This window comes from Bactrocera oleae, chromosome 2 (assembly GCF_042242935.1).
Source record: "Bactrocera oleae isolate idBacOlea1 chromosome 2, idBacOlea1, whole genome shotgun sequence".
Taxonomy (NCBI): domain Eukaryota; kingdom Metazoa; phylum Arthropoda; class Insecta; order Diptera; family Tephritidae; genus Bactrocera; species Bactrocera oleae.
The window spans coordinates 81,457,737-81,471,587 of record NC_091536.1 but is presented as its reverse complement, the minus strand read 5'-3'; the positions used below and the strand labels follow the sequence as shown (position 1 = coordinate 81,471,587).

The following is a 13,851-nucleotide window of genomic DNA, read 5'->3' as shown; positions in this document are numbered from 1 at the left end:
CTCAGCATCGTAAAACCTCTTATTTTATAGCTTATATTCGTATTTGTATGTATGAATATTTGAGCATATCTCACTTGTACTCATGTAAATATAATATATTTTTGTGTCAAAACAAAAGCGTTCCAACCTAACCAAGAGATTTATTGCAAATGCTCACACATACAAAGATACCTAAATACACAAACCACACATTTATTTTTGAAAAAAAAATGCATGTACTTAGGTGAAGACAATTAGAAATAATTTGTGTTTATTTTCTTAAAATTTAAAATTTTACTAAATGCTCGTACATATTTACTCGTATTTGTTTTCGTTTGCAGGTGTCACATTGGCAGCGAGTATATTTGGGAACTACCATCCATAAATGACTCATCCTATGAGTAATTTTGGTTAGATAGTGCTTGATTTAAAAAATATATACATACATATATATATAAATAAATTAACTAGGACTTTAGCGTTTTATGTTAACACTGCGGCAAGCACATCCTTTACTTCACAGCTTAACTGTAGGAAAACTGTAGACCGTCCAATTCTTAACTCAATCCACTGAGTATATACTATATATTTCATATCATTTCTTTTATGTATGTATTGTTTGACTATACTCTATGCTCCAGAAGCAAAATATTTAAATACACATATTCATTGCAAATAATATACAATATCTAATATGCCTACATTAAATAATTTATTTTCAATGCAAGTTAAAATAAGTTAACATAAAAGGGGTGCATATAATAAAGTCACAGTTACAAAAATTTGTAAAATAATGCAACTTTTTATATATGTAGTAAACCATCAAAGCTCAAATTTTTGCTTAAAATTATTAAATACCATCAGAAAGCTTAAATTTAAGCTTTTACAATTTGAATAGTTTTAAGCTCATTTCAGACGCTACCTGGAAAAAGCTTTGCAAAAGTTTGGCTTTTATAGCAAGTGTATTATCTACTGGCACACTGGGGTTCATTATTCATTCTTAAATAGTACGCTATAAATATCGTTTGTTTACGCAAATTTTACAATTCACAACGTATTTTTAAAAATAAAGAAATTTATTATGATTAATATTTAAAAAAGTAAACTTTTGATAAGGTGTTATAGGTATACTATAGCTAATTTAAGACATCTCCCTTGTCTTTAGATATACATATTTGCAAGGTGGACATGTCGATTGTTCGATTGCGCGCATTTTTTGGTAGAACTATCCCTTACTCCAATTTCATTAGATTGGGAACGAGTCGGTACTCCATTGCCCTTTTGAGCTGTAGCGCTGGACCTCACGTGAACACGGCAAGCGCTGGTCAACAGTCAGAACCTGTGCGGCTTCGAGATCTTTCAGAGCCAGAGTGAACCGTAAGAGGTGCTCTAAACTACTTCCTCTGTGCAAAGTACATCATGCCGCAATTATAAGTGCTCTGACTAGCCACTGTCCAATAGGCTCACACGCGGTAAGCTAAATACTTTGTCGACTGCATGTTACATACAACTTGGAATTGAGGAACGCACGGTAAACGATGCACTTGCTTCTCTATTGGCCAGTTTATGCTAGACTGAGATTGAAATATCTCGGTAGACACACATATGGCGACCCTAGTGCAGTGGCTGGGATTGATATAAACCGCCTTAACAAATTTGTGGTAAACTCAAAAAGCTCCGACGATCTATAAAGATCTGGTAATGCATATTCAGAAGATTTTGGATATAGCAAAAGACCAGCGCTTCTCCTTTAGGTGCAACCCTACTATCTATCCTAACCTAAACTAATTCACTTGAGAGGAGAACTGTGTAATCTAAATTTCATTTAGATATCTTTGTTAATGCAAATACTCTCTTAATGCATGCTGATGGTACGACAAATGGCTTTACACAGAAAGTTTGTATTATTTAATATACTCGCGAGTACATACATACATATATTTCAAGCAGCAGAACTACATCGTTTTTGCAAACGCGTGCATCGGACTAAACTGCGCTGTCTGTTCTTCTTTCTGTAAATTGGTTTAGGAACTTATACGAACGGAAATGAATAGGACCTGATATATTTGCTGTGTGTATAGTATTCTTTCACAACTTATGGCGTAGACAACACCCGATGAAACGCATCTTTCACGATTAAGAACGATTCAGTAGAAAATCTATTGGGCTTCGATTAATTGTCGCGTAGGCATAGGAGCTCTTTGACATGAATATATTCCACTTGTTCCATTTTTTTCTAAAATCTGCGCTTTCACATGTGAGCAAAATAAAATCCTGCTAATATCTTGTTATACTGGCATATCGGACCTATCTCGTTTTTCAGCGAATTAAAAATTAATAGATATGCCGTACTAAATACAGAGACTCCGCCTCTGAGATAGAAATGGTACGGTTTTCTAAAAAGTTTTCAATGAATTATCAGAAAAGACGAAATATCTAAAAGAAACTGTAGATTTTATTGTAACTATTGTTATTTGGATACATTTCTAAAGGATTTCAACTTACGTAATAGTTTAAAATACATACATAAATACAGCGAGTACATCCCAAGTATTAAGTACAATATATTTTTTTTATACACTTACAGTACAATTATAAACATAAAAATGTAAATTTAGCTAGTCTTTTGTAGTTTGTATGTTGGTAAGAACGGTACGTAATAAGTCCATTTCCATCTAAGAAAGTAATATATGAATACATTTATAAATATTTACATATGAAAAATCAGACTGTACGTACTTTCTCAAAGTCTCCATGCCCCATGGGAAGTCATAATCCGTAGCGGTGCCATCATTGATATTCGCATCGCCCAGTGGCATTTCATTGGCCCATTCAATAAGACCTCGCTCCTCAGCAGTACCTGCAAATTAATTGAAATAATATATATGTATGTATACAAATTAATGGAAGTAATTTATGAATATTACCTGGAATAATGTTATCCAAGAAACAGCCCAATAAGCCACCCACAAGAATGGTGGTGCCCAACAGAACCGATAGGGTCGAATCAACCGTTTCATTCCCAGTATTAATGGCGCCCGGATGTTCCTGCATCCACTTACATAAGACCATGGGAAAGAAAATCGATAAGCCAATAATATAGAGATTTCGCGCCGAACGCAGATCCACATATTGTAATGTAGAAAGTCCAAAAGCTATAATCATGCCAAACATGACACAAAAGATACCGCCAACCACCGAATCCGGTATCATTATGAATACAGCGCCAAATTTGCCAATTACACCTTGCACGATCATTATCAAAGAGGCCCACTGTATGACACGACGGGAACCGACCTATAATATACGATGTATACACAATGATTAGTATTTACTAAATATTTTATGTAGTTTCAAACATACCTTGGTGACACCAATGGCTCCCACATTTTCGCCGAAAGTATTTGTGCCATTTCCAGCGCCCCAAATACCGGCTAGTACCGTACCCAGACCCTCAGTGCCAATACCACGATTAATGGCATGTAATGGCGGAGAATGTGCTCCTACAAACATGTAATTCAAAAGCAACATTGAACTTTTCGTGAGCTATTTAACTACGATAAAAATTTAGTTACACACCTGACATCTGAGAAACCGTTGGATAGTAACTGAGCGACTCTACAGTACACGCTAAAACGCCCGCCAACATACCCAATACGCCAGACAATGTAACAGACGGTAGTCCGAACTGAAATGGATACGGCACATAAAACCATTTGGCATTGGTCAAGACCTTTAAACGCACATCTGTGCGTGAGGGGTGTCCCTCTTCAAACACATTGGTTGCGGTTAGAATTCCACAGAGACCCCACATTATAGCAATAGTCATGAGCACCTTAAATGGATATATTTTAATGGAAAACTTAAGAATAAACAGTTAATACCTCTTACTCACCGGAAACATTCGGAAAATTTGAAAGTTACGTATTTCAATGCCATGACCTTTGCGGTAAACTGGAAACGGTACAGGTACATTCGCCATTATCTGTGAGAACAACGTTAGCATGGCTGTGGTACTAGAGTAAAAATCTTTTAATATTAATGACGTTCGGAAAACATTTTCATTTCTTACCCAACAGCAATACCCCAATGCTTAGACGCAGTTTCGGCAGCGTGTTCGAACAGTGTTAGACCGACCAACGAAACAGTCGGGACTATAGTAAGTGGCGTTACGAAGCGTAAAATTTTCCCCACAAGACCCGTATAGCCCAGCACAACCTGAACTAAGGCCGATACAGCGATCGCACCCGATAACTCACGCATACGTATCTGCCACAATTCCACACGATCCTCCTCTTCTAAGGCGTTAATCTCTTCGACCGACGGACATTTCCATTGTGGCAACGCGAGAATTGCTAAGGTGGGTACCAAAAATGATATTGTACCTCCTTGTACTATAGGTAAACGAACACCCCAGGTGGCTTGTAGTAGAGTAACGATGCCTGTTACGAATATCATTGTTGATATTATAACACCACGATCAGGATCCTCATCGGACATACATAGAGCGGGTGTCAAAATGAATGGAATGGACACGATAGCGCCAATCATGGTCAGATAATGCTGCAACGCTAATAATATACCCAAATACCATGGCGGATTTTCGTTAATCGCATATAATAGTTTGGGCTGTGTCTTTTCTGTATCAGATTGCTCATTTGCTGAAGGACCATTGCTGATCGGTGGCTGTGGGATTAAAAATAAGTTCATCTAATTAACAGAAACTAAAATAAAAAAAATTAAAATATTTTCAAAGTATAGACTTAAATTTGAAGAATTCATAAATTACAAAATTGCTCTGATTCGAACATATTACTTTTGCAGTAAAAAGTCTTTAATCAAAAATCTAAGCTCTTCCATCTCAAAGTCGATCGCTTTTAAACTGTTGTAATTGGTATTCCCGTTAAGCACCTCCTCTTTCTAAGAATAAAATTTATAATTTACAGTGTAAAAAAATATAGCTTTAGTGAGACAAGATAAATTGTTATTTGTTTACCTTTATTTGCACTATCCATCGTGTTAAACATTTATGGATAAATTCAATTGGCACGTAATTTCTACCCAGGGAATGAATACAATTTTAATATTATAATTGTGGGTAATGCATATTATTGCATATTGCATTTAATCAAATTTGCTAATGATTTGTCGACAGATTTTATAATTTGTCTGATTTAAATTATAAAACAGTAATTTATGCAGGAAAATACAGGGTGGTTACTATATATACGAGTTCTGAGTAGTGGTTGAATGGGTGCCAACTTTATTTTATAGTATTTCCATGATATAAAAGATCGGTCGGTGAAGCCGGTGTTTAACGCATGCCAAATTAAACTTAATTTGTAACCCCTGCATAATTTAAAAATACTCATAAGGCTGAAATGATAATTTAAAGTATCGTCTTCAACTTGAGTTAAGTAAGATTTGGCCAATATCAATCATGTCCATTATAATGAAGATGTCACAAGTCTGCTAAGGCAACTAATTTTGATACCAAATTATTTAACTGAGTCGCTAAAGTAGTGAACTCTTTTAACTAAAGCGAGTCGTAAGTTACTAAGCATAAGCAGCTCCTTAGGCCTCTTACGAGATTCACCCCGAGTTAAAGAGGCTTTGCGTGCGCGAAAGTGATAGCGATTGCGTAATGCACCCACCACCTCCCCATAATCGACTAATAATAGAAAAGAGTAAAGTACTAAACAGAGCTGGAGTTAAACTTGGACTCATATATTAAAATCTTCTTGAAAGAAAACTTCGAAATTCGTTTAGAAACCCAAACCCTATATGGTAAATGTTAACAACCTTATATCTATTGAACCATTGTGTGTTTAAGTGCTCGTGTGCATTCTCGTGTCTAACACTTAATAATTTATTGAATCACTAAAATATTGTTTGCATAAATTAGTAGCCTTGTTGAATCCGACTTATCTAGCGGAATATACCTATAAATGTTGTTGTTGTGGTTGCACACAAACTACTACTGTCACGCCGTTAACACCACCCTGTGCTATTTCTGATTAATTAACTCAATCTCGTTGACTTTAATTGGTGACTGGCTGTCGCTTGTCGCACTCGTATATCAATGCGCATGTATGTGTGTGTTTGAAAAATGCACGAGCCGCACATTGTTGTCGCTCATATTTGGCCGTGTGTCGTAACACTAGAAGCGCCAACACATTCTTGGTTGCAATATTTCAACAAGAAATCGATAAATTGGCAATTCATTGAGAACTTGTGAAAGTAAATCAATTTACACAATTATACTAATTCATTTATTTATATTCGCATTCGTACGTGAAGTTACGTTTACTAGCATAACGTCGTAGATAAGTAAGAAAAGCTTCTATTGAATTTGGCCGGAATGGCATCCAACTCAATTGGAAAATATTTCTTTTGTTGCAGTGTCATGCGGTGAAACCGTTACACCGTTGCACCTGTCAACTTATTGATGTTATTTGGAAACCATTCCAGAATAACTGACGCATTTAAAACGATTTCTCTCATAAGAAAAGACAAGACATGACCTCTGAAATTCATTTTTTTTTTAAGAAATGAACGGACAATCATTTGACGGTACTCGATAAAACAATGGCGACGACACATCCCACGAAGCAGTTGTTCGAAATCAGAAAATCGAACCGGAAGCTGTGTATATAACGCAGATTGATGATAGTGTTTCGGATAAACCCTGTGGCCGGAAAAGTTAAAAACGTTAACGTCCTTCGACCACTCCGACCACAATCTGAGAATAAAAAAAAGAAACAATAAAGATTTCCCACTGAACTATGTTCGGGCTTACTGTATTGGACATTTTCCCAAATGGATAAAGAATAGAAAACTGTGCCACCAGATTTTTCAATTCATACCTGAACTTTTTGTAAGAAATATTATATAATGTATTGTAGGGTACAATACGAAAAGGAACTGTTTCACCTGCTTTCACTCAGCGTAAGCTACATATATGCATACAGAGCCATTTATGGCATACCATGCAGTAGACGATTTAATCATAAGTACCTTCCTATAAAAAAAGTAATATTGCAAAAGTAAGATAACTTTTTATTTTGACTATAATATATTATCACATATACATTTTTCTTTCTTGTGAGGAGCAAACAAAAATTAGAAGTATTAAATATACTCGGGGATTTTCTGCGCTTGACAAGAATTATTTACAAGTAATTTGTTTTAAAAAAAAGCACATTTGAAGTAGTATCTAGTGCATTTATTTAATTGAAATAATGTTTATATTGTAATGAAGTGGTGTAATCTCTTCAGAGAAAAACCGACAGACGACGAACTCCGCTTTGGAATTCGTGACACAATTAAAACAGGTGAATAGGTTAAAGATGTGAATAAAATAGTGTTGTGGGATTTGCTGAATTGTGGCTGATGCCGTAGACATCTAAGTTGGTAGATGTTGTGTAATGTTTTCAGAGGCACTGAGCAAAAAGCGCGCATTAGCACAAAGTAGTTACTTACATAAGTCGTTGAATGATATTGGCGATTCCACTGATTTGCTCAAAAGACTCTTTGTCACAACCATATATACATGATTCAACACAGAGAAGTTTAGAACAATGAATTCAAAATTAAAAACCAATCATCCCAGTGAAGGAGCCTGGTAGAGTCAGTAAAAATGTCTATTTATTTCAATAATCTTGTATTTTGTTATAAGAATGTTAGCATTTCTAATTAAGAATATGTACCATATTTAATTTTTATGCTCATGCCAAATTTTTTCAGCTGGAAGTTGTTGAATTGAAATGAAAATTTTCTAAAACTTTTAGAATAGCAAATCGTACAAGCAACTGTCTAAAACAAGAATTGTATAACACTTTTATGAGATATCATCATTATCAATATTTTTAGAACTAAAATTGGAACCCACGACAGCTTCTCGAAGTAAGTTTATGGAAACAAAAGAGAGTATATACAATAAAATCAAGCCATGCCAGTGCGTATATTTACGATGTGATCTTTGTTAACCTACAAACGTATTTTTGTTCTATTATCCTGTGAGAAATTATGAACTATGAGTATTTGACACAGTTTTAGTAAATGGACCATAATAGACAAATGGGTGTTATTTTGATATTTGATATCAGTTCAAGATTTGTTAACTAAAAGCAAAAACTGCAAATAAAATAGCTCAAAATTTTCCCAATTTAAGATAACATATCTTTTAATGATTTAAGAAGATTTATTTATAACAAATCATACCCAAATAAAGCAGTCCGCCAAGAGTCTTTGCGATATTATCCGCAATGGAGTTTTTTGGACGCAGAAATAACTAATTTAAGGAGTTAATTATTTTTTATATGTGAAATGACTTTACTCACCCCGCTATGCTTTTTTTCACCGTCTCTCTAGCAGGGTGAGCACTCTGCACAGGAAGTCTCAATTGTGCACTTTGTAGTAAGCGCTGGTTATCTAATGTTGAACACAATTATTGTAGAATTGGATATTGTTTCAATTTTACTTGAAGAATCAATTAATCAATTCTCTTTATTGTCAATTGCACACATTTTATTAATATCAAGATAAAGACAAACGAATATAAATACATAAAGATATATGTACCAACTATTTAGGTCCAGAAATAGTATACACAGACTTACAGCTATTATAACGGGGCACTGGGCTCTTTGGCAGAGTATGCGCTAAAAATGGGACTGCCTTACAACAATATTTGCCGCAGCTGCAATCTAGAAGGGAATAAGAAATAAGGGAATAAGTTCTCCACTTTCTCTGTGAATGTCCAGCTCTATCACAAGCCCGACACAAAATACTTGGTAATGGTTGCCCACTAAAAGCATAACGGATATAAGTAGTTTCATCGAGAGCATCTAATGGCTTAAGCTCAGCGATGAAACGGAATAGCACGATTATTGGGTACTACAATCAAAAAAAAAGTGCATCAAAATGACGCATCCAGCGCTTAATGACCATAAGGTGGCAGCACTCCTACCTACCTACCCTATATGTACCTATAGGTTTATATACAAGTAAACTGTAGACATTCAATTAAGGGCATTTTTGAATCAATCTCTTTAAGAAACATTGTAATATAGCGACTTCTTAAAAAAAGCTGTCAAAAGCTATATATTATATCCACTTGTGTGAAGAAACTCGATTTTTTTTATTTTGCATATATATCGGATGTACACATACTATTTAAGAATATTATCCGAAAATTTAAAGTTGATCCGGCAAATAGTTTCGGAGATAGGAGCGTATTTGTAAAAATTTGTAACCTAATTGGCTGTCAAAACTTTAAGCGCGTTTTACGAAACGCTATTTTCAGAGTCGGTGTGCAACTCGATCGGCTTGTAATATACACATGACCGTCTTCGACATACTATACTATACTAGGAAATTCAAATATTTTCAAAATTAAACGACAATTATTAAAGTGCATGAAGTTCTATAAATGCACAATTTTTATTTATTTAAAATAAATTTAAAAAAAAAAAAATCGAAAAACACGCGTTTTTTCTGACTCGCAAATGGATATATTGTGTAACTCGTTAATATGCAATATATTTGTTTAAAATAAAAAGTCATATAATAACAAATTAATATTAAAGTAATTAAGACAGCATATATGTAACTTCCGATCAATAGTACACACAAATATGTCCAATTTTAATTTCTTTCTTTATTCATGTTTTAACTCTGTAACTCTCGTGTAACAAGCAAAATCAAATGTCTGTCATTCAAATAACGAAGCACGTGATCTAAATAGTAAATATTAACACATTTAAATGTTTATCAGCAATTATGATTTAGATACATATATTTATCTTTATTACATTTTTGGGCACTAAACAGTTTTTTTTTTGGTTCGCTAAACACATATTCATTTAATCTTATGTACATATGTACATACATATATAATATATAATATTTTTAAGGGCACAAGAGACTAGTGGTCGCAGTGCATTCTTCAACTTTCAATCTACCTATGTACATACGTACATATATATGTATATATTTATATATATATTGACAAAATATTTTTTCTTACAAGATCACCATCCACTTTCACATTTGTCAACTCCATTCCGTAGCTTTTGTTGGTTTATTACGACTGCGCGGTATTTTATTATTTAAGGATCACGCTCAAAAATAACGGATTTTACAATTAAAACTCGAACTGTAACGAAGCGCTGCTCACAACCGATACGAACCGCCAGCGGCTGCGTTACTTTGCAGAATGAGAATCGGGTGCGATCGAAAGGTTTTCATCTCCCCAATATCAGCATGGCGCCAATTTATCGCGATTTGTTGTGTATACTGCACTGCGAGTGCTTGTAGTAATTCTATTTACTTTACCCTTACAAAAAAAAACCGAACACAATGTTCACATATAAATATAAAAAATAGAAATAACAACAACTCCATTGATTTAACAGCGAAGATTCCTATATACTTCTACATCGATATTATGAGAGAGTTTTCTTTTGAAGAAAAATTTCAACTAAATAGTAGTTGCAAAATAAAAATATATGCACATATTATACTTGTATGTACATATATATTTATTTATATTTATTTTAGATCTACATATTTGCTAATTGTTTTAATCGAAACTTTGATATTTTCATCCATACAAATGTAAATTAATTAAAATGTGATTAGCTAACGCACATACACTTGTACATATGCATTGAATACACAGTTAGAAAAGCTTTATATCAAATGATCGACCCACAAGTGTAAGTCGACTTCGAACGTCTAATAAAATTTAAAAATGTATCACTATTCATATTGCCAGCCAGAGGACGATGGCACTGGAAACAAAAAACAAGAAAAGAAAAAAAAACGAAAGCTATAATACCCTTCACAAAAACAAATTCGCCTTACAAGAACTTGGTTCCGATCGTTGAATTTGTATAGCAGCTTTATGATATAGTGTTGTGATCTGAACAATTTCTACGGATAGTACAATGTTGCCTTAAACAACAACTCGTGCCAAATTTCGTGAAGATACCTCGTCAAATAAAAAAGTTTTCCATACAAGTACTTGATTCCGATTGTTCAGTTGGTATGCCAGCTATATGCTATAGTGGTCCGATATCGGCCGTTCCGACAAATGATCAGCTTCTTATAGCTTAAATAATAAGAAAAGCTTAAAAACTGAGGGACTAGTTTGTATATAAACAGACAGACGGACATGGCTAAATCAACTCAGCTCATCATGCTGATCATTTATGTACATATATATTTTATGGGGTCTCCGACGTTTCCTTCTGGGTTTTATAAACTTAATATACCCTCTCCAGGGTCTAAAAAACGTTAACTTCGGCTGCACCAAACTATAATTCCCTTCAAAGCTGTAATATTTTGTGAAACTCATTTTCCAATAAAAAAGTTTTTTAAACAAAACAAGTACTTGAGCTTGATCGATCTGAACAAATTGTTCAGAGATTGTGCCGTTGTCTTGCACAATAATTCGTGCCAAATTTCGTGAAGATTATTGCCAAACAAAAAATTGTCCATATAAGGGGAATTTTGCTCATCCAGCGGTTTCGACAAATTTCAGATTGAGATCTCAAAAACTGAGAAACTATTTATCGCATATACAGATAGAGAGTGTTAGCTCGTTACGCTGATCATTGATGTATACATGTATATATATTTTATAGGTCCTCCGACGTTTCCTTCAAGGTGTTACAAACTTCGTGGCAAACTTAATATAGCCTGTTCAGGATATAAAAATTATCATATCGGCAGAAATCTATCTGTAGCCGATAGCACGTCTGTGTGAACATTTATAAAAAAAAAGTTTGTTGAGAATAAGTTTTACGAACCTTTCAATTTATACCAGAAAATATGTAGCGGCACTAGGCTAATAACAGTATAGTGCATGCATTACGCATAAACCGAAACGCTATAATGTCAAAAACTTGATGTAGTTAATAGCTGAAGAAGGAGAGATAAGATAAGTTGAAGGCAATCTTTTATTACTTTATTCACCAATTTTTTATAAGAACGTTGGATACTTCGGTTGTCAATAAAAAATAACAGACGACTAAAATAATCCCAACCCAGATAAGTGTCGTAAAGATCTTAAAGATAATATCACACCATGATAGTTATCTGGGTATGTACAATAATTTGAACATAAACGAAGCGAAAACACAAGCATGTTATTATTTGAATAAACTCTAACGTGTCCTAAAGATTGGCGGTTATTTACTAGCGTTTATTGTTATTTAGTTTATCTCGGACAACGCACAATTTCTGTGTAGTGTATTTGGATTCTTTGTTATATATAACAACTTATAATAACATCTCATCAAATTTGACATGGACTGACAAAAAACTCCATTTTCACATATATTTATACAAACATATTGGCTCCTGAGCCAATACAAGCATGCCAATGATAAATACAATTTTCCATACATTTGCCATACTAAGCCTCGGCTGAGTTGGCCTTCAATGCCTTCAGCGAATTTAATTTTTTTCGGTTTCGGCTCATTTTCGGAGCGCCATTCGTTAGATTGTTTAACAGTTATGAATATTACATAAAACAACGTTTTGCCACCCGTAATAATACGTTTGATGAATGTCGGATTCTCAGCTACGTTGTCAAGCATCTCTTAAGCGATCTATACTTGTCGTTGTTTATAAATTAAATTATTATACAGATTCAGAACTTTTGGAACGAGTCAAGCTTTGACACGATAGATATACATAAGAGATGTTGAGATCATCTGCTGCCAATATGACGATTTTCAATCACTGTTTCTTTAACTTTTTCGATTTTATCGTCATCAACAGAGGTGGATAGACGACTCGTATACGACAACTTTTCGATTACTTCACGACTTTCACTGAAGGCTTTGTGTCACTCAACTGCTTGTGCTCGTGATAAAGTAGATTCCTCAAAATGCTTCCTCGACATTTTCTAGTCGTAATTCCATTGGAAACACAAAATTTCAAGCAAACTCGTTCGTCAATATTTTACATGGCGAAAATCGCTAGACAAAACTTTCGCATGGGAAGCGCACCGCTGCCAAACACACACTTATTGATATAGGGAGAGCAAACTTCTCATGAACATGAAAAAAGTTGTATTGATTCAGTTTGCGCGCGCAGTTTATATGGACCAGTCCGTGTCAGTTTTGATGATGTACTGTATCTCATCAAATATGGTTATTCAAACTACTTACATGTAGTTTTACGAATCACATCCCAAACACTAAATGTACGCTAATTAGCGTAAAGCAAAATAGACAATACGACAATACGGTATCAGTCAGATATTTCAAAAAAATCAAGCCTACCTGGTCCAACTGACAGCACTGAAGAACTTTACAATGAAAACCGCTGATAATACGCTAGATGTCTTAATAAAATTAACTTAACGTTATTCCGTATAACTTCGGATGACTTCACAAAAGCTATATATTTCATACAATAAATTAATCGGCATTCTTGTCGAAAAGATTTGCTCTCTACATCAAAACTAGGGATAAATGATTCCCTGTAATATATGTAACTATACTACAGAAAGCATTATTTTTGCAATAGATAGACTTTAGGGATTTGTATCTGATCTGTTGCGTTGTATAAGTGCGATCGGGTTACGCAATATGGCGTTAGAATCATAAGATTTCGTACTAAAAAAAATCGAATTTTTTTGTGATTACTTTGCTTAGTATTGTTAGAGCATGCATCAGAGATCGGCAATAGCAAAAAGAAAATACGCCATATTGTACAGTTTTTCTTCAATAAAGGTGAAGATACAAGGCAGGCGGCTGAAAATGTGAATAGTGTTTATGGTCCTGATACTGCAGCCGCAAATTTGACTTCGTCGATTCCATTCCGGTAATTTTGATGTCAAGGATGCACGTCTCT

The 13,851-nt window shown here is 34.4% G+C and overlaps 1 protein-coding gene and 1 long non-coding RNA gene across 2 annotated transcripts; one reads left to right on the top strand and one right to left on the bottom strand.

The window, feature by feature from the left end:
• Window positions 1-2,416: 2,416 nt before the first annotated feature.
• Window positions 2,417-10,209, bottom strand: LOC106619188 (solute carrier family 23 member 1). Its single transcript, XM_070105830.1, has 8 exons — window positions 10,010-10,209; window positions 4,052-4,665; window positions 3,875-3,995; window positions 3,559-3,814; window positions 3,343-3,482; window positions 2,907-3,276; window positions 2,719-2,839; window positions 2,417-2,654 (listed from the first exon to the last, which is right to left on the bottom strand). The coding sequence occupies exons 1-8, from the start codon at window positions 10,043-10,045 to the stop codon at window positions 2,594-2,596; spliced, it is 1,719 nt and encodes a 572-aa protein (XP_069961931.1). The 5' UTR covers window positions 10,046-10,209; the 3' UTR covers window positions 2,417-2,593.
• LOC138855805 (uncharacterized) lies at window positions 6,091-8,276 on the top strand. Its single transcript, XR_011394925.1, has 2 exons — window positions 6,091-6,309; window positions 6,382-8,276. It is a non-coding gene; the product is annotated as an uncharacterized lncRNA (long non-coding RNA).
• Window positions 10,210-13,851: the final 3,642 nt, after the last annotated feature.